General features: G+C 37.6%; 2 protein-coding genes across 3 annotated transcripts; one reads left to right on the top strand and one right to left on the bottom strand.

Moving 5' to 3' along the window:
• Nucleotides 1-2,209: 2,209 nt before the first annotated feature.
• Nucleotides 2,210-5,361, top strand: LOC104587246 (pentatricopeptide repeat-containing protein At4g13650-like). 2 transcript variants are annotated; one of them, XM_088895386.1, is made up of 2 exons: nucleotides 2,210-3,101; nucleotides 3,207-5,361. In XM_088895386.1, exon 2 carries the CDS (start codon nucleotides 3,428-3,430, stop codon nucleotides 5,177-5,179), a length of 1,752 nt encoding a protein of 583 aa, XP_088751512.1. In that variant the 5' UTR covers nucleotides 2,210-3,101; nucleotides 3,207-3,427; the 3' UTR covers nucleotides 5,180-5,361. The 2 variants fall into 2 exon arrangements, with proteins under 2 accessions (XP_088751512.1, XP_010243081.1); XM_010244779.2 differs by having other exon boundaries at nucleotides 2,387-5,361.
• Nucleotides 5,362-11,532: 6,171 nt separating this feature from the next.
• On the bottom strand, nucleotides 11,533-20,530 carry LOC104587247 (large ribosomal subunit protein uL6c-like). The gene is made up of 3 exons (XM_010244780.3): nucleotides 20,272-20,530; nucleotides 12,867-13,175; nucleotides 11,533-12,030 (listed from the first exon to the last, which is right to left on the bottom strand). The coding sequence occupies exons 1-3, from the start codon at nucleotides 20,304-20,306 to the stop codon at nucleotides 11,694-11,696; spliced, it is 681 nt and encodes a 226-aa protein (XP_010243082.1). The 5' UTR covers nucleotides 20,307-20,530; the 3' UTR covers nucleotides 11,533-11,693.
• Between the last annotated feature and the right edge of the window lie 1,675 nt (nucleotides 20,531-22,205).

Raw genomic sequence — 22,205 nt, 5'->3', positions numbered from 1 at the left:
GGTGGCTGAAAAAGAAGGATTCAATTGTACCCATGATGTTTGTAGTGGTTCCTTTTTTATAGGAAAAAAAATGTGGGGTAGGGATGCTGGGACTAGGGAAGGTCCCAATCCAATTATCCCCTTCCCTTGAAAAGTTGATGCAGCTAATTATCCTTCCATGCCGTTGATGGGAAACAAGATGCGTGGGATCTGCTATGGGAAAAGTCATGAGGATGAGTTGAAATCAGCCCCCCACAAGATAGTTTCCTACAACGTCCCACAGCACATCCCCGTCGTGTATTGGGAACATCTTCCGATGATGCCTCATTATTTCTGATATTATCATCGGAAGATGTTCCCAATACACGACAAGGATGTATTGTGGAATGTTGTGGGGGCTGATTTTAACTCCATGAGGATGAAGATAGAATGCTGAGATGCCCCCAAAACCACCAAGCACGTGGGTTCCTAGGTCTGCCCCAGAAAACCTCTCCAGTCCCTGCTTTAGTGATTGTTCCATGGTGGTGATTCTGTCTCAGCCTCACCGGTCAGGTGGGATGTTTTTTGAGGCACTACGGGTGGAATTTGACATTGGAGAGTTTTAAGAAAGAATGGCAAAAAAAAAAAAATTAGAAGTGCATTGGGGTATTTTGGTAATTTAACATTTCCTTGTCATCTAATTTAACAGCCAAGGGGGTCTTTGTCACAAACCCCATTGCACAAGGGACCATGTAATTTACTCTATAAATAATGGGTGTCAAATAAAATTGATTAAAATAGTGACCCTAAACTTAGAATGGGGGGACTTCTCTAGTTTAAATATATTATTAAACAGTTTAATAATATTTTGAATCTTATGTGAAGGATAATTGGTAATTTATGTATTTTCTATATGTTTAAATCAAATAATTAAAAAATTTGATGTTTATTTATGTTATTTTATTTGTTTAATATTTATATATAATTTAAAATAATAAGAAATTATATATAGGTTTTTGACATAACGTGCCCTACCCACAAGTGTGAGTAGGGGTGTCAATTGGACCTGGTCCAATGTGAGTTCATTGCAAATGGACCTGGTCCAATCCAATCCAATGAATATTTTGAACCATTTTGGATCGGTTTAGAGACTATCCAATCTGTTCAAATTCCTGTTAATTTAGATTGGTTTCAACTCAAACCTGGTCCATTGACACCTATGTTCTTATCTTCTATCAATGGACCAAATATTGGCTCAATCCAATATAAATTCATTATGGATGGTTCAGATCCAATCCAATATGTCATATTGGTCCATCCAGTCCGTCCAAATTCAATATGTCTTATTGGCCCGTCCAAATGGATTTTGATTTGGATGGAGTCGAACCCAAAACCGGTCCATTGACACCCCTAAGTGTGAGGAGGTAGGGTTGATGAGGGTTTTACACTTCAGGAGTGATCATTTCAGCCTGGCCTGACCTACACAAGCCCAGCCCTGGAAATTCCAGGCTTGGGAGGCCCTCAAATTTTAGGGTTGGGCATGGACCTAATACTTCAACCCCAACCCAACCCGCATATATTTAAACATACCCATTTTATGTATAATGTATATGTGTGTGTATATATTATATACATATATATACATGTTATTTTATATTATATTATATATTTTATATATAACTATTAATATGGTATGTATAATTTATATTATATATATAATGTATAAAGTAAGTTTATATGCATGTTAGCCCTGGAAATTCTAGGCTTGGGAGGCCCTCAAATTTTAGGGTTGGGCATGGACCTAATACTTCAACCCCAACCTAGCCCGCATATATTTTGAACATACCACCCATTTTATGTATAATGTATATGTGTGTATATATATATATATATGTATATATACATGTTATTTTATATAATATGGTATGTATAATTTATATTATATATATAATGTTTAAAATAAATTTATATACATGTTATATATGTAATGTTTTATATGAAGACATAGACCCGGAATCAGGGCCCAGGTTACTGGGCCTTGTAGACTTTAGGCTTTGGTTTATACTTTAGGCCCAAAACTTTGAATCGAGCCGAACCGGACCCAGGCGTAGACTAGACTATAATCCTTATCATAAATGCAAAGCTGAGCTCGAGCTTGCGACCTGGGGCTTCGACTTATGTTTCAAAGTCCAGAACCCCGGGCCCAGGACTAGGCTATAATCCTCAAAGCCTGGCGCCCCGGCCCATGATCACCCCTATTCGTAAGGCGAGAGGATTTGGATTATCCAACCAACCCCTTACAAATTTTGAGGGTTCGGATCGAGAGGTTTGGATTATCCAACCAACCCCCCAACCCGTCTCATGGCCATCATTATTCACTACTGGCATATTCAAAGAAAAAAGTTGCGAACATCTCCATTCCGTTACTAATTCCACTAACGGTGTTCGAACGGGCATTGACCGACTGAAGCCGATCTCCATGTAGCGGCCGCCACGCAGAATAAATACAGAATTCTCGATTTCCCCTTCGGGTTGGGTGAGGGTCTGAGGGATATGATCTCCGACTACATCAAAATTGCAGGAAAGTACTGTAGAATCAATCCCGCCAGGGATACTTCCATCGCCCATTCCGGTGACAGTATTCCTTCAGGCAACGTATTGTCTAGATAGACACATGGAAACTGGTAGTTACTCGCCTCTCTTGTGGCAGCAGTAAGCGGAATGGAATAACATGTGTATCTGATTCCGACGCTAGCTGCTGTGTATCAGGCACCGACAGGGCGCTCCATAAGAGTTATTATGCGATGTCAAGAGTAGTTCCAGATACTTACAGGGAAGCACCAGTTTACAGTGTGGGTGCACCAACAGTAGCGGCACAATCTAAGGTAGGGGTGTATGAGGAAGGTGGGGTTGGATGTCGGAATGGTAAGGCCTTCAGCAATGGCGGGCTCTGGGTATACGCAGATGACTTATGATGGCGCGGGTAGGCAAGTGTACTACTATACAACACTGCAACCAAGTGTAGTGTCCCAATATCGGACAATGATGGCCACGAGAATCAATCAAGGTTCAAGCAGCAACTGCTACTGCTGCTGCTGGGGTGTTGAGTCAAGAAGGTGAATTGGTCGTGAAGCCTTCCCAAGGTTCTCTGTGATAGCCTGAATGTGGTCTTCAGATCTCTCTTTTTTTTTTCAATAATTTTCGCATGTTTATTTGAGAAATGAAAGTTACGAAACCCGTTTTATCAGGTTGTCGTTCTTACCATCTTTCCAAGCTTATTGCAAATCTTGTCTGCTTCATCCATTCAGATGCGTCGTTTTCTCCAGACGCGAAACCCAAGTGGTGGAGGGAAATAACCCAAAGTTCAAACCATGGAGATTTTGATGCCAACTCAACTTGGTCGGATGCCTATGGTTTCAATTTGAAAATAGCGGATTTAGGCCGTTGCCGAAAAGTGGAAGAAGCAAGAATGGTGTTTGATGGAATGTCTCAACGAGACACTGTTTCCTATACTTCCATGATTACCGTTTATTTGAAAAATGGAGATCTGCAAAGAGCCGAAAGACTCTTCCGGGCAATGCCCACCAGAAGCGTTGTAGCTGAATCCGCAATGATCGATGGTTATGCGAAAGCTAATCGGCTGGAAGATGCCCAACGAATTTTCGACGAGATGCCGGAAAGAAACGTATTCTCATGGACCAGTTTGATATCTGGGTATCTGAGAATGGGACGTGTCGAAGAAGCTCGCCAGCTTTTTAATCAAATGCCTGTCAAGAACACTGTTTCGTGGACAACAATGGTTATGGGTTATGCCCGGAACGGCTTAATTGGTGATGCCCGGGTTCTATTTGATCAAATGCCGATGAAAAATGTAATCGCATGGACAGCTATGATTAAATCATATGTTGAGAATCATCATCTCGATGAAGCAAGGAAACTGTTCAATGAGATGCCACAGCGGAACATGTACTCTTGGAATATAATGATTTCAGGTTATCTAGATAACGGGAGAGTGAGTGAAGCAATTGAGCTTTTCAAATTAATGCCTCAGAAGAACACAATTTCCTGGACAATCATGGTGTCGGGTTTAGCAAGAAATGGGTTGACGAAGGATGCAAGGGATCACTTTGATCAGATGCCAATAAAAGACATAGCCGCATGGAATGCGATGATAACAGCATATGCTGATAATGGCTCCATGACTAAAGCAAGTGAGCTTTTCAATCTGATGCCAGAAAGAAACATCGTGACTTGGAATGCGATAGTTGATGGGTACGCTAAAAATGGGCCTGAAGAAGAGGCCTTGAAGCACTTGGTTCTCATGCTTCGGACTTGTTATAGGCCGAATGAAGCTACTATTACAAGTGTCCTGACCGCCTGCTCAAGCATGCTGGAACTCATGCAAGCTCATGCTCTTGTTATATCACTTGGCTTCGAGCATGAAACTTCTCTGACAAATGCCTTAGTTACTATGTACTCAAGATGTGGGGATGTTGACTCTTCTCGAATGGCTTTTGAGGATCTTGGGTCTAAGGATGTCGTGTCATGGACAGCGATGATATTAGCTTACTCAAACCATGGGTATGGAAACCACGCATTGGAGGTCTTTGGACGTATGCTGAGATCTGGGGCCAAGCCAGATGAGATTACATTCGTGGGTGTCTTATCAGCTTGTAGTCATGCAGGTTTTGTTGAGAAAGGGTTACGGCTCTTTGATTCAATCGGCCATGTTTATGGATTGGAGCCAAAGGCTGAGCACTACTCTTGCCTTGTTGACCTCCTCGGTCGAGCAGGGTATGTTGCTGAAGCTTTGAGGGTGGTGAATCAAATGCCACCTAGCAAACGCGATGAGGCTGTTTTGGGCGCATTGCTTGGCGCAGGCAAGCTGCATGGGGACGTTGAAGTAGTGAGACAAATAGGTGAAAAGCTAATAGAGCTTGAACCAACTAGCTCAGGGGGTTATGTGCTTTTGGCTAACACATATGCAGCACTTGGGAAGTGGGACGATTTTGCACTTGTGAGGAAGAAGATGAAGGAAAGGAATGTGAAGAAAGTACCTGGGTTTAGTCAAATTGAAGTGAGGAACAAAAGTCGTGTATTCTTCGTGGGGGATAGATCACATCCGCAAGTTAAGGAAATCTATGCTATGCTACTGGAAACTCTTCTGCCACAGATGAAAGAGATGGGTTACTTGAAAGATAATCCATCCGGACTTGTATAGTTTACAAGAGAAAGAAATACAGTTGATACCTTAAGGCTGTCTTTGGTTTGATGGAGAATAAGTGAGAAAAGAAAATTGAGGGAAAGTTACATTAGTCATCATGAATCCTGATTTGCCAACCTAAAAACTTTGAACTTTAGATCAAAAGTTACATTAGTCATCAAACAGGTCTTTTTGTTCAAGTGGTCTAGTGTTTGATCTTCACCACCCCAATATAATTAATTAAACTTCAAGTCCAATAGGCTTTCACACGAGGGGGCGTGTTTGAAAAAACCTCACTCAACCACTTAAGCTTTTAGGTTGAACGGTTCCTTGACATCGAGTTTGATGGACCACCATTGATGATGCTTTTTTTTGGTAAGACCACTGATGATGCTGATCCAGTAATAATCGAAGACCTGATGAATGCATAATTCTGTGGATCTGGGCGGGTTAAAGAAATGGAGGTGCACCAAATGTTGCTACACAGATTTAGGTCGCTAAAACCTTTTGATGATTGTAAAAAAAGCTTAACGGATTTGGCAATCTATAGTTAGCGCTGAAGCATTTTATCACACTAATCTTTGTTTAATATGATAAATGTATTATATTTGAGATGAGTCATTTTTTTTTTGTAAAATACATCTTTTTTTTTTCTATTTTCGTATTTTTAACTTTTAATATATAATCATGATATCATTGATGATAAACAAAAACATCTCAAATGTAGGATTTAATATGTTCAAGTTGCAATTCTTTTCTCACAACTAGAGGGATCAAATTCAAAAGTAAGGGTGTTAGAGGGACCAAATTCAAAAGTAAGGGTGTTTTAGTCAAGAAGAGTCCAAAAATCTCATGTATTTAATAATCCTTAAATATAAGATTTGATGATAAAGAATAGATTGAATTTAAAAATAGTAGTTTAAATTATATTTTTGTCCTTACTATGGTTTTCAAAATCGGACCGGACCGGATGGTCAGACAGGAAAAATCGGGAACCAATCACCTCACCAATTCCATTTAACCCCAAAACTTGGACAATGGTTTTTGGCCATTCTTTGTTATTTATTTATTTATTTTTTATTTTTTCTGTCAGAGCAGGCCGCCCATTCATACTAGATGGTTGGACCTTTCGACCTGGGAACCAGACCCAAAACAGTTCCCTGTTCAGTCTAATTTTAAAAACTTTCATCCTTACAATAAAGAGAAGAAAAATCCAAAAATAAAGATATTTTAATAAAAAATATAGAATCTAAGAGTACATTCCCAATAGGGGTGCAACTTGGGCAGGCCCAGCCCGAGCCCAAATCGACCCAACCTGGAATTTTATACGGGTTGGGCTTGGATTTTCGGTCCTTAGGCTGGTCTCAGGCCCAAGAAGTCAAGCTTTTTTTATTTTTTGGGCCAGGCTCGGGCCTAGTAGGCCTTAGGTAGCCCGAACCCAGCCCGAGCCAGGCCCAATTATATACATTTATACATATATATGTGTATATATGTAAATGCCACATGCATATTTACATATATACATACACATTTGTATATATAACATTTATATAGATATTTTGCATACATAAATATATGTATATATATTTGCATAAATATATTTATATATGTAATTTTAGAGTAGATTCATTGACCAACCCGAGGTCGGCCCAGGCCCGAGCCCAACCCGAGTGCATGACATTACAGGGTGGGCTGGTCTCGAGTTGAGAAAATCGGACTTGACCTCGGGCTCAGGCCTTAAGCCCAAATTTTAGGGTCGGGCCTGAGCTGACCATAAACCCGGCCCAACCCACCCAACTTGCACCCCTAATTCCCAATAAAAATTAGTTCCTTTTGGGTCAAACTTGATGGTCTTGTTCTAGGCCAGAGCTGGGCATAACACCTATGCTAAGGGCTCTAGTTTGGCCCAAGCCAGGCCGGACCTAATTCTGGGCCTATGATCTAGTTAATGTTTGATTTTCTAGTTTAAATTTCAAAATATTTGGACAACCACTATTTGCAAAATGTTGAAAAGATATTTACGTTTTAAAAGTCCTTTTACTGTACTTGTACTTCTTTAAATGTCTCAACCAGCGATTAGATTTAAGGATTAAAACATTTGATAACTACCATTTTCAAATATTGACATTATACGATATATTATTAAAATCTATACTATTTTAAAAAGTACGAATGATCCCTAGAATATTTCTGGAATTTTCTAAGGACAATATTTACCCCTCTATATTTAAATTTAATGATAAAAAATGAGGGCAAATAGGGTAATCGGTTCTTGACATTAAACGAGTTGAAAAGAGGTAATTTAAAGATATTTAATGCATTCAATTCTCTCTCATTAAATCCAATATTTAAGTTATTAACTTGCATTCATGTTCATTGAATCATATATTTAAGTCATTTTTATTTCTTCTCATCATTAAATTCTATTAATTAAATCCATACTTAATAAATTAATAATTCCAATAAAATAAAAGCTTATACTTTTAAAATCTACCTAACAAAAATAGTGTTTTCATCTAAGTGGTGGTAAGAAATTAAATCATTTTGGATCAAATGGGTTAATCCATGTTTCCATGATTAAATAATAAAATTAAAAGATAGATAAAATTTAAAAATAGAAATTAAAAAAATGAGAACATTTTTAGCATACATATTAAACAATAATAAGTATGATAAATAAGAAATGTTTTCATTAATGATGAAAATGGAATGTAAAATTTAAAACCAATTGGAAATAAAAATATTTTCCTATTCTCTCTCATTAAATCCTATATTTAAGATATATTTTTCTCATCATTAAATTACAATAATAAATCCATAATATTAATTTTAATAGTATAAAAATAAATATTTTGAAAATTAATTTGAAAACAAAACTATTTTCTTCCCTTCCGGTGGTGGGCAAGCAATTAGACCATTTGGGGTGAAATGGATTAATAAATAATGTCATAATTAAATAATAAAAAACTAAAATAAATAACTATGAAATGTAACAATTATTTTTTATTAATGATGAAAATGGAATGCTAAATTCAAAATCTACCTAGAAATTAAATGATGTCATAGTCAAATAATAAATTTTTAATAATAGAAAATACAAAGAATCACAAAAATAAAAAAAAAAAGATAGAGAAATTTTTGGCACATATCTAATGTTATACATTTATAAAAAAATAAAACATTGGGTACATCTCTAATATTGTACATTCATTATATTGAACAAAAATAAGTTTTATACATAAGAAATAATTTTATCAATGATGGAAATATAATACAAAATTTCATGTCAACCTAGAAATCAAACAATTTTTATTTTTAGATGGTGGTTTAGTGGTTTGAGTCAAACGATACCATAGACAAACAAAAATTAAGTGTGACAAATAAAAAATATTTTATATAATATAAATGAAATATATAATTTAAAGGAAAAATTATAATCAAAGTCGGTTGTACATTTAAAATTAGGTTGTAGGTTGGTCCAAAAACCAACAAAACTCTAACAACCGACTCTACATAATTATAAAAACCCCTGCCATGTCATTAGAGGCTTATGTGGCTATTGCCAACATGGGACTCTTATTCCATGTTGGACACAACAAAAAAACTATATTGAAAATAGGCTTTCAGTTTCTCTCCCATTCCCTTTGTCTCTCGTTCTCCCTCCCTTCTCTCTCATTCTCATCGTCATATCTTGATCTCCCGCTCCCTCTGTCTCTCCCACTCTCCCAGCTTCGGTTTATAGCTAAATCGAAACCCCTCTATTATTCTCCCTCAATCTTTCTCATTCTTCTCCCTCACTCTCCCTCTCCCTCTCAATCAATATCTCCTTCTCCCTCAATCTCTATCGTTCTCCATTTGGTGTAAATTTCATAGCTAAGAGTTTCTTGCGAAATTTTATCAAATTGATGTAATACTTTTTTAATCATACCAAGTTGGTCTCATGTTCTTTTATACAACTTGATTAATATCATATAAGTGTGTAAGAAAATTTAAAAAAAAAATGAAAGAGGGAGAAGGAGAAAAATTGAGAGAGAATGATAGAAATTAAGGGAGAATGAGAGATTGACCAAAAAAGAGAATGAGAGGGATTGAGGGAGAATGATAGGTAGAGAGAGAATGAGCGAAATTGATATAGATAATGTAAATACAAAAACCAAAAACCATTTTTATTTATTTTCAAATCACATAGTCGTTGAACAGATAAAATTGACTGAGAGAGAAAGAGAGAGAGAGAGAGAGAGAGAGATTAAAAACATTTTTTTTTTAATTTTCCAATCACCCAACATGAAAGAGTAATTTCAATATAAGCTTTTTGTTGTGTCCAATATGGATTAAGAGTCCCATGTTGGCAATAGCCACATAACCCTCCGATGACATGGCGAGGTTTTTATAACCTGAAATGTAGATTCGGTTGTTAAGAGTTTTGTTGGATTATGGACCAACTTGTAACCTAATTTTAAATGTACAACCGACTCTGATTATAATTTTTCCTAATTTAAAACTAACCCAAAAACAATGCTATTTTCTTATCTAGATGGTGGGTTAATGATCAAACTTTTCAAAAAAAATGCATGATGTCATAATTGAATAATAAATATTTAAATTTATTTTTAATCATATTGTTATTTTTGTTAATTTTCAATTTCTACTTTAACTATGAAATATCTAAAATTCAAGTAATTAATATGAAAAAAATTCTCACGTACAGCGCATGTGCTTAATTACTAGTATGTATGTATGAAGTTTTGCTGATTTTCATTGAAATTACCATCCCAAAAAATAAAATAAAAAATTGAACTCATTAGAATTGAAAGCATTGTGATAATGAACTAAATGCCTCCGATAATTATTTAAAAAAATCAGTTTACCTTTTTATATATTCCACCAATCTTTTCTTGTTTTTGACATATCTCAAACTTGTAACTATTTGATGAACCGGAACCAAAACCGAATACTACAAGAGGTCTGAGTTTCAGAGTCGCACATTTGTAGAGTGGTGCAACATGGGCCGCTAGATAATTTGGTGTAATGGTAAAATCGTGGGCTGGCAAGCGTGAGAACGTGGGCTCAAATCTGAGGATGGCCACTTATGTGTAAAAAAATGCCATAGGACGGTTTGCTCCTTCCAAGACCTCAGAATCTCAGATGGCTAGACCAACATTGAGTAATTCCCTTTTCTTTTTAACCTGTGGGTAAGGTTGAAAATCTTCAAACTCCGGGGAAAAAATAGGGAAAAGAATTATCTGCTCATATGCACTACATATCCAAGAGGCAAGTTTGGGGAAGATTTTGTAAATTCTAGACCCGATCAGCCTCCCTAAACCTTCCAACCCATACTGTCCTGAAAACCCTTAGGGGGTGTTCTTTTTTTGGATTTTGAGAGGGGGGAAAGTTAGGCAATGGGATTTTGGTTCCCATTGACCAAGAATCCCATGTTCTTTTTTCAGATTTATGTGGGGACTAGGGAAAGTTTATTTTCCTGGATACCACTTACCTGGGTAAGTGATACCCATCTCCTAGGTAGGTAAATAACTTTCCCACCTAGGGGAAAAGTTGCCAATACTTCAATAGGACAAAAATGCCCTTTTTAATAATGGATTTTTATGGTTAAAATGGTCATTGCTTTATTTACATGAGAAAAAAAAAGAACATGGGTAAATGTACTTACCCGGATAAATGTTTCCTAGAAAAAACTGCATTTACCCGGATAAATAACATATCGAAAAGCGAATGGGGCCTTAGACAATATGGGGGATTTGATTTTCCAAATCCAACCCCCCCTCCCCAACATTGAGGTGAAATACAGCTGGGTGCAGAGAAGTGCTACCTCAATGGCTGATGGGTTTAGCCAAGCAAGGGGCGCTTAAGGAATCTCTGTTTTGGACTAATTTTTAACTTCTTTCTTTGTTCTTTTATTGTGGGGGAGTTAAAGATAGTTACCTCCCCTTTCTTGTATTTAAAGTTTCACAAATCTTATTAACAAAGCATTTTGTTATTGATCAAAATATAATATATATATATAAACAATAAATAAGTGAAATAACATAAACAAATACCAAAATTTCCAATTATTTTTTAAGACATGTAAAAAACACAAACTACCAGTTGTCCTCATAAAATTCAAAATATTATTAAATTCAACACCTAATACATAAAGTTCATATGCCTTCCAGCAATAATGCAAGTCCGGGTTTAGCCTAATACTATACCCTATTCGTACCTGTACAGGTTGTCAAATCCCAAAATCCATCTTTCAAGCAAAAAAAAAAAAACAGCCCCATCGGATGGGTACCCACCGGGAAGGGTAGAAATTGCCATCCCTAATCCAAACAACCTTGACAGAAGAAAAATAAGGAAAAGAAAGAATAATCTGTTCATAAATTTAGTTTTTTTTTCTTCAACTGCGATGTAAGTACAGTTGGCTCAAAACAAAGGATACTAAACAACTAGACAAGCAAAAAAAAACACAAGCACAAGCAAAAAGAGCCCAAAATGAAAAAAAAATGACATGAAAGAAAGAAGGGTAGCCATTTTACTTCTTTTTCCCAGCTTTCCCCTCCTTTCTTCTTACAATCTCATCAGCATATTTGACACCCTTCCCTTTATATGGTTCTGGTGGTCTCCACTTTCTAATTGAAGCAGCAAATTCACCAATGGAACACTTGTCATATCCACTAACAGAAATTCTGGTATTGTCTTCCACCTTCACTTTCAAACCATCAGGGATTGCCATCCTAACTGGGTGAGAGAACCCAAGATTTAATACCAAGTCATTGCCTTCTACTGTTGCACGATACCCAACCCCAACCAATTGAAGCCTCTTCTCAAATCCTTTAGAAACTCCAACCACCATGTTGTCTGTAAGAGTCCTGCACAAATTCAAGGAACACCAAAAAATTGAAGTGTAAATCTCGACATGTTCTCTTACTCTGTAAATCTGCATCTCTGTGCATACAGGTTTTGAGAACTAAAGCTCAAACTCTCCTAATATATAGCAACAGTTAAACTTTAACTTTCAATTATTTTATCAAGAAAAAGTTGTTCAGCTACAGTAGCCACCATTCATTGGTATTTAGTAAAAGTACTTGGTTGATTCAAAAAAATGCCTTGGAAGTCTCTGTTATGAGAACTAGATATGTGGCATATGTGCTGAGCATATTATGAGAACCAAAGAATTAACCATATAGCCAGGCACAAAGTCTCTTCTTAATTTATGGAAATTTCCAAATCCAAATATTTAAAACTTTACCAAGGAAAAGTTGGTGAAATCTTTAGAAATATGCACGCCTATGGAGTATGGAGGGATAGCTATCTCATCCATTCCCCCAATTCTCAATGCATACGAGCAATAATCCATGGTGATCCATAAACTACCAAAGCAATGTGCTTAACTATTAATTTTTTTGATAAATGATGTGCTTAACTATTAATTACTAGTATGACTATATCCTCCCTGCCAACAAATACGAAAATAAAAGTAAATGAACTATGGATAAAGGGTTTTCAGAAAGTTATTTAGGTCTCAGAGGGCCACCGTGCACTTTGCAGGCAACATTATATATTTCTCTAAATAAGAATAAGTGACTGGATTATAGAAGGGTAAGAGGAAAAATAAGTATAAAAACAAGGGTAAGATAAGAAAATATAAATTATAATTTAGAAGTTAAATTGTGGGTATTGAGGAAATAGACAGTCAAGAATTCACCTGAAAAGCCCATGCATCTGGTTAGCTCTCCTCGTGTCCAGTGCCTTATTGACCTTCAGAGTCCCAGATTCCTCTCTCACAATCTTGACCTCACGTGGATAAGTCCTTGAAAGCTCACCCAAAGGACCCTTTACTTTCAAATCCTGGCCTTCCAGTGTGATAGTCACATTGGATGGTACCTCAATTGCCTTCTTCCCTATTCTTGATTCTTTGCATTCCACAACCTTCCTCAGAAGACCAACCTTAGTGACAGGAACTCGTACAACTTGGGTTGCACTCATCTCACCCAGAAATGTGGATTTCAAATTACTGAAGCAGGATAGGAAGAAACAGTTATCAGATTATCAGGTAAACTTGCTCTTCAGTAATCACCTCAAACTCAAATTGTCATGTAATGACAACAATAATAAGAATTTCAATCCATGCTTCTGCTCAAAAAGGGAAAAAAAAGTTTAACTGATCAAGTTTTATGATTTTCCCTACATAGAGACTTTTTTTAAGAGACAATATTAGATGAACTTTGGCCATCAACAAAACCAAATTATGTAGTAAACTAAAAAGCCAGGTGATATTTGTGATTTGCTCATTTGAAACTGTTACTGAAACTGATCAAAGGAGTAAACCTTGACAACAAATGAGTTTTAAGTGCTTCACCTTAAACTGAATGGTTAGAGGGTGGCAGCCTGCAGGTTGTCACTCCCCATTCAATAGAACAGTGGATACAATGCAAAAATATATTCCTCAAACTGATAGGCCAACTAAGTGAAAACTCTGGCAGTTGCTTGAGGAAGCTGTTGTGAGGATTATTTAATTGTTATTTTATAGTTGCTGTTAATGGGTTGTCCTCTTAAGATGCTGTCAGTTAGTTATTTTCTTTCTTTCTTATTAGTTTGTTTCTAGGGAGTGCCGCCAGGGGCATACTTGTAATTTCCATTCTTTTTATATTAAGTTAATATAAATAATGAATTGGCGGCAGCCAAAAGAAGTTTTTCTTTTTCTCTCAATCATATCTTCCTCTTCTTCTCTTTCTCTCTCTCTCTCGTCTCTCTCTCTCTCCATGAATGATTACATGGTATCAGAGCAAGGTTCTGGGCTATAAAAGAATTGCGGTCTCTCCTAATTTGAACCTGCTTCGTCCTCTTTTCCTTCTTTGATTTCTTGGACATGGAAGACAGAGAAACCCTAGCAGACTACTTATGGCTCCTCCTTTGGGTTCTTCCTTGGTCGTAATATCAAGGAAACCCTAGTCGAAGAAGGGCGATGCAGATAGAGACTCCCTTTCTTCTCTGTTCGATGCTGTGAAGTCAATTTCTGGTTGGCACCTTCGTACAGGTGCTGGACAGGGTATGTGTTCTTGTTTTTTTGTTTTTGGCCAATGGTGTGAAGGCCTTATTCCTTGGTTCTATACATTCATTTGGATGCTGGATTGTTAGACTGTATGGGCTGTAGTTGGACTGATATTATACTATTCTAACGTCTGCCTTGGTTGGTGTTGGACTGATTACCGGGCTAGTTTAATGACTGAACCATCACAAAGTTGATTTCAACAGTTTTTTGTTTTCTTTTCCACATCCCAGAAGTAAATTTCTTGAGGGTTGGTATTCTGTTTGTGGCTGTTGTGTAGTTGTGTGGGATTTGGACTGATTTCAGCAGTACTCTATGGCAAACTATGACTCAACTTCATCGGGGGTTACACCAACTCGCAGCACAGCTGGTATGGGAGGTGAAATCATGATGTTTCCCATGCCCATTACCCCTTTAAATGGTCTAAACTACCTGGAGTGGGCTAAAAGTGTAAAACTTTATGTAACGGCAAGGGGAAAAGCTGGTTACATGAATGGAAGGGTGAAAGAACCCAAGAGTGAGACAGCTAAACATGATAGGTGGGATCAAGAAAACAGTATGGTGATGTCTTGACTCCTTGCAACCATGGAACCTGATGTGAAGAAGAACTTTATGTGGGTAGACACCGCTAATGAGATCTGGGAACAGACCAAAACTACCTATTCTGAGCAAAGGCATTATGCCAAGATTTACCAGTTGCAAGCTGAATCCTCAACCTGTAAACAAGGAAATCGTAGTTTGTCTTCCTATTATTCAGCCCTTACTTCCATATGGAAAGAATTGGATCATTATTAGGCTGTAGAGTGGAAACATGATGACGATGCTAAGGCCTACAGGAAACTGGTTTCTCAGCAACGTGTGTTTGCCTTCTTGTTGGGATTGAACCCTGCCTATGAACCTTTGAGAGTTCAGATCCTAGGAAGCAAAAAGTTGCCGTCGGTTCATGAGGTATACTCCCTTGTTCAATCGGAAGAAAGTAGGCGGAGTGTGATGGTTACAGCTGAGGGGGAGCAACAAGTTGCTTTGGCTGCGATGAGTAATAACAACATGGGGAAGAAAAGTGACACCGAGAAGGCTGATGATAAAGACAAGTTTTGTACCCACTATTGGCGCTCACGACATACACGTGACACATGTTGGGACATTCACGGGAAACCCAAGTGGGCAGTGAAGAACCAAGAACAGGGTAAAGGGCAAGGTCAGAAGAAGATGAACACAACACATAATGCAGCACATGTGGCAACCCAAGATACTCAGGTTGCCGGTACTACCCGGGACCACCTTAATAATTCTGACCCCAAGGAAGATATAATGAATTCCTTCAGAGACCATTTGGAGTCTTATGGTAGGGATTTGCGACAGATGGATAGCTCAGTCACTGGTACTCCTTCTACTTCATTTGCATCTACATTAGGTAATACGGCTTCTGCATTCCATGTCACTCCCACTAGTTCCCCTTGGATCATTGACCCAGGGGCCTCTAACCATGACCGGTAAGCCGAACTTGTTTCAAACTTATAGCCTTTTGTCAGGAAGGGATAAAGTGAGGCTTGCAGATGGCTCATTCTCCTCCATTGCAGGCCAAGGATCAATATCTCTTCCCCATGGCCTTAACCTGAATTGTGTATTGCATGTCCCTCAACTTCCTATAAATTTGCTTTCAATTAGTAGTATCACAAGCTCTTTAAACTGTAGTGTAACCTTTTTTCTTGGATCATGTGTTTTTCAAGACCTAACTTCTAGGAGGACGATTGGTAGAGGAAGCCTAGTGGATGGTCTCTACATTCTCGACAACAAAGCTGGTCTCTCGGTGTTATCCTCAGATTCACATAGTCAATCAAATAAGAGTCAAATTTTTTTGTGGCATAGTCGGTTAGGTCATGTTTCTTTTGAAATAGTAAAGTCTTTGTTTCCGGTTTTATTTAAGTCATGTTCAGTGTCAGAGTTCCAGTGTCAAACATGTCAGTTGAGCAAACAATGTAGAACAACTTTTCACTCAAATAATAAAAGATCAAGTGTTCATTTTCATGTTGTGTATTCTGATGTATGGGGGCCTAATATTGTAATCTCTGTGGGCGGATATAAGTACTTTATCACATTGATCGATGACTACTCTCGCTATACATGGGTATTTCCTATGCATAGTAGAGACGAATTTCCAAAGATTGTGAAAGACTTCCAGAGGATGGTATTTTCGTAGTTCCATGTTGAAATACTAATCTTCCAATCCGACAATGCAAAAGAATACTTCCATGTGAGCTCAATGAGTTCTTTGCCTCCCACGGATCTATTCATAGGAGTTCATGCACCAGAACACCACAACAAAATGGTATTGTAGAAAGGAAAAACAGACACCTCCTTGAGGTAGCTCGCGGGATAATGTTACACATGAATGTTCCAAAAAGGTTTTGGATGGATGCTATACTTTTAGCTGCTTATGTCATCAATCGCATGCCCTCCAAAGTGCTGAACTACATGCTCATCATCAGTTGTTGTTCTCTCAGTCCCCTTTATTTTCCATTCCCATGAGAGTTTTTGGTTGTCGTGCCTTTGTCCATGATTTGTCTCCGTCTCGAGGTAAGTTAGACCCTCGGTCCATTCCTTGTATTTTTCAGGGGCATCCCTCCTCTCAAAAAGGGTATCGGTGCTTTGATCCCGTTAGTCATAAGTTTTTTGTGTCTATGGATGTGTCCCTCTTTGAGTTTGAGCCATTCTTCCCTGCTTCTCCTCAGGGGGAGAGTAGTAGTGTGGAAGAGGAGAAGCAAGTTCAGGTCTGCCAAGTCTCTCTTCCTTCTATTCCGGACCTTGCTCCCTTTCGTGTCTTCCAACGTACACGTCATAGAGATCAGCAATGTGATAGAGATGTGGAGCAGCCAAACATTGAGCAACCGACACTGTTAGACTCCCAGGAGGTAAGTCTAATCCATGTTGCACCTATTGATACCCCTACTCCTACTGTGGATGACCTTGACATTCCTATTGCTCAAAGAAAGGGAGTCAGGTCATGCACTACCAAACACCCCATTACCCAGTTTGTCTCCTATGATCACATTTCCCCCCTCATACCGAGCCTTTCTATCTGCAGTTGATTGCATCCCTATTCCCAGAAATGTTGCAGAAGCCTTAAAATTCCCCGAATGGACAGATGCCATGAAGGAGGAGATTAATGCTCTTCATAAAAATCAAACTTGGGAATTGGTGGATCTTCCAAAAGGGAAAGACCCTGTGGGGTGTAAGTGGGTGTTTATACTTAAACACAAGGTAGACGGAACAGTTGAAAGGTACAAAGCAAGATTAGTACCCAAAGGGTACACTCAAGTGTACGAGGTTGACTATGATGAGACTTTTGCTCCAGTAGCTAAGATAAACTCAATTAGGGTTCTCCTGTCATTAGTTGTTAATTTTGACTGGGAATTGCATCAACTGGACATAAAGAATGCTTTTTTTGAATGGTGACTTAGAGGAGGAAGTATACATGGTTCAACCCCCTGGATTCTGTGCCAAGGGAAGTGAAAATAAGGTGTGCAAGCTGAGAAAGTCTCTTTATGGTTTAAAACAATCTCCTAGAGCTTGGTTCAGTAAGTTTCACATGGCAATTCAGCAGATGGGCTTCAAACAATGTCAGTTTGATCATACACTCTTTGTGAAGAGATGTCAGGAACAGGTTGTTGTATTGATAGTGTATGTGGATAATATCATCATTACAGGAAGTTGGAGTTCAGAAATACAAAAATTGAAACAATTCCTTGCATCAAAATTTGAAGTGAAAGATTTAAGTCCCCTGAAGTATTTCCTTGGAATTGAAGTCACCCGCTCGGAAAAGGGTATCTTCATTTCTCAAAGGAAATACACCCTTGATCTATTACAAGACACAGGCAAATTAGGTGCAAGGCCAGCAGATACTCCCATGGATGTTGACCACAAGTTTGGTGACTGTGATGGTGAACCTCTGAAAGATGTGAAACAGTTCTAAAGGTTAGTGGTAAAGCTGATTTATTTGTCCATGACCCATCCAGACATTGCCTATTCAGTTGGGGTTCTAAGCCAATTTATGCACTCTCCTAAGAAACCACACATGGAGGCAACAGAGAGAGTTTTTAGATACTTGAAAAAGTATCCCGGAACAGGTTTACTATTCAGTAAACATAATCACCTAAAGGTGGAAATCTTTACAGATGCTAATTGGGCAAGTGTTGTGGATGACAGAAAGTCCACGAGTGGGTATTGCACATTTGTGGGAGGAAACCTAGTGACCTGGAAAAGCAAGAAACAAAGTGTGGTAACAAGGTCAAGTGTTGAAGCTGAATATAGAGCTATTGCACATGGGGTGGCTGAAGTCTTTTGGCTAAAGAATCTTTTAGGGGAGCTTGGAGTTGTTGTTCATAATCCTATGTCTCTTTACTGTGACAACAAGGCAGCCATAAACATCGCCAGCAACTCTGTCCTACATGAGAGGACCAAGCACATTGAGGTGGACAAACACTTCATAAGAGAAAAAATTGGAAAAAAGGGAAATCTGCATCCCTTATGTCAACTCCAAGGAACAACTCGCTGATGTCCTCACAAAAGGGCTTCCATACTCGCGGCACAATGAGTTATGTGACAAGCTGGGCATGATAGACATATTCAGCCCAACTTGAGGGAGAGTGTTGTGAGGATTATTTAATTGTTATTTTATAGTTGTTGTTAGTGGGTTGTCCTCTTAAGATGTTGTCAGTTAGTTATTTTCTTTCTTTCTTATTAGTTTGTTTCTAGGGAGTGCTGCCAGAGGCATACTTGTAATTTCCATTCTTTTTATATTAAGTTAATATAAATAATGAACTGGCGGCAGCCAGAAGAAGTTTTTCTTTTTCTCTCAATCATATCTTCCTCTTCTTCTCTTTCGCTCTCTCGTCTCTCTCTCTCCATGAATGATTACAGAAACCCAGCCCCTTGGGCATTAGATGAGTTCAGAGGCTAGGCAAATATTATGTTAGTCCATTTATGCATGGCTTATGATTAGACAAAAGGTCTTAGCACCTCTTCATCATCTATGTTTGATGTATTTGGTGGGATTCAAGCATATAGAGGTGGACTGGTGGAGGCAGACTCTGAGATGATAGTTGGTTTGATGAGAGATGTATCTGTGAGGCTCCTGGAGCTTGAATGCTCAACAACCATGGCAGGTAGACAAGAGAATTGGATACAGAGTGAGCATCTCATTCTAATGGATTCCTAGAATGCTAACTCGTTTGCAGATAACCTTGCCAGGAGTTGCTAGAGACAGCTGAGTTGCACTGGGGTCCCCTTTTGCATGGAGCCTTCCTTCCAGTTCCAGCATTGTCCCCTTTAGCTCTTTGATCAACAAACCCCTTATGTTATTGATCAAAGAAGGAAACGAGACAAATTTGAAAATTCAAGTTTTTCCCAACTTCCCACATCAAAAAGCCATTTCGCTCAGGCAATATGAAACTGTACAAAGTCATTTTTAGTTTTATTATTTAAATTCAACTTAGGGAGTTGAGGAAATATCAGTCATCCGCAGAACTAAGGATTATAGAATGCCTAGTCTACCTTAAGTTGTTAGCTAATTAAAAGACTGCTAAAGAAGCTTTGGTGTTTCCTGGGACAAGCGAAGAGATCATTTTCAAAACCCATAATCCTCCAGTACATCATTGGTATTTGTATTGTCCAACTCAATGCACAAAATGTTCTAATAAACTAAGTGCATTACTTTACGACCATCTGAAGTTCTGAACTGAGAAAAATACCCCATTTATTTACACCGCTGAGAAGGGAAGAATTTTCATAGAAGAAAAAACTCAAGCTTTGGCAGTTGCTATTCTCCCAATTACATTTCCCAAATGCCAGACAAATTGAGATCCCCCACTACAATAATCCCTTTGTTTTACAAGTTTAGATTTCTAATAGGGCTCTAACAGGATTCTCACAAACTCTTTAGATGATTAAATCTTCATTATGGGAGCAGAGTTGTAGAAACTCTGCAAAACTAGTCAAATTCTGCAGAAAATAAACAACCCATTTGCGTTTTGTTCAAAGAGAGGTTATGGGTTACGCATACCAGGGGCGAGGAGCAGAAGGTTGAAGGAGAAACATCGTCACCCTCACTCTTGATGCTTACAGAAAGCTCCCGAGTCTTAAGTCTGTATCGAACTTCCAAAACTCCTTCCTTCACTCCCTTTGACGGTTACAAGTCCGAAGTCTTCGAAAAGGAGAAGCAACTGAGCGAGAGCAGAAGCTGGAGACGACTGGAAGGAGAGGAGCGAGGAGTGACCGAGTGGTCGGTCTCTGCGATGTCCGAGTGTGGATAGAAACGAGAGAGATAAGAAGAGTTGGTGACCGCGATATAGGAGCCTTTTCCAGCTTCTGAAGCACCAAATACGTACCTTAGGATTGGAATCTGGGGAACGTTTCTAGTTGGGTTTCTACTTTCTAGATGGTGGACTGAGATTCAAGGGACCAGGAACAAAATGATGGTCCTTTGAGTGAACTGTCAATGACATTTGCCAGGTTTCTGAGACGGCCAGACGGTTCACCTAGGCTTTTCTTTTAGACGACCCACCTCCCATTGTCTTTGGCTGTGGAGAGAGGGATGATGTGGCAAATCCAGAGAGCATTCTCAAATAGGAGACTTTGTGAATTTGCCACGTATTCACTACCCCATCCATGTCAGCCCATTTGAATGGAGCCTTCTTTGGTCCACATATAGGGGCAACTTCATAACTGCTGAAATGGCTCTGGTGAATGACTTATTAGCTATTATTTTGTCCTTGTATCTTATAGTTATTAAGAATTTAAGAAGGTTGTGAACTCGTTTTTTAATGGTTAAAGCTGAAGTTGGATTCTTTGTGAATTGTGATACCTTCAGATATTTTACTATTTAATTTAGTTATTCATTAAAAGAGACAAAGTAATAAGTTATTAGTTCGGGGTGGCAAAGGGTGGATTGGGTTGGGTTGGGTTGGGTTGGATTGGGTGAGCGTTGAGTATCAATCACCCATATTGACCCATTAATCCATTTCCCACTCATATTAGTGGGTCACAACCCACTCCCATCCTTACCCACCACTCTAACCCATCCATTTGACCCACTAATTCAAAGCAAAACTTTAACCTTTTAATTTTTATCTGTGTTAATTGCATAAAAAATAAAAAAATTCATTTTTTTTCAAATAAATAAAAAAATAAAAATTTATAAAAATACAAAAAATGTAAAAAATATTCCATGTAAAAAACATTGAAAATTGCAGAAAAATATGAGAAAGTTGTAAGAAAATTCAAAAAATGCAAAAATGTGAATAGAATTACAGAAAAAATTAAAATATACACATGTGTTTTTAACTAAAAAACATGAAAAAGGAAAACAAGTTCAAAAATATTTCCATATATAAAATATATAAATACAAAGAAATTGCAAAAGAATCGAAAATTATAGAATTGCAAACATAACGAAAATCTCAAAAACAAAAAAAAAATTAAATTATATAAACTGCAGAAATTGCATAAAATAAAAAAAAAAATCAGAAAATAAAATTATAGAAAACAACAAAAATTATAGAAAAACAAAGAAACTGCAAATAAATAACAAAAATTACAGAAAATGTATAGATTGTAGAAAATAGAAAATGCAAAAAAAATGAATTATAAAAACAATGGAAATGATAGCAAAACACTAAAAAAAGACTAAAAATTAGATAAATATAAAGATGGGATAAAAGCAGAAATTGCAAAAATACATAAAATGATAAAATTCAAAAATTATATATTATAGAAGAAAAGTAAAAAATTGTAGACAAACTAATAAAATGATAAAATTTTTCAAAAAAAATCAAGCAAAAATGGACAATGCATCCATCGAATATTGAAGCAAATTTTCAAAAAATATTTTAGAGATAAAAATTTACAAAAATATTTTCGCATAAATTTGTAGCACCTTGATGGGATTTACATTTCAAGTTGCAAGTATTTACAAGACATTACAAATATTTCAAAACA

This window comes from Nelumbo nucifera, chromosome 1 (genome assembly GCF_055504915.1).
Source record: "Nelumbo nucifera cultivar China Antique chromosome 1, China Antique-T2T, whole genome shotgun sequence".
Classification (NCBI taxonomy): Eukaryota; Viridiplantae; Streptophyta; class Magnoliopsida; order Proteales; family Nelumbonaceae; genus Nelumbo; species Nelumbo nucifera.
The sequence above is the reverse complement of the archived record's forward strand: the minus strand, read 5'-3'. Positions and strand labels throughout refer to the sequence as shown.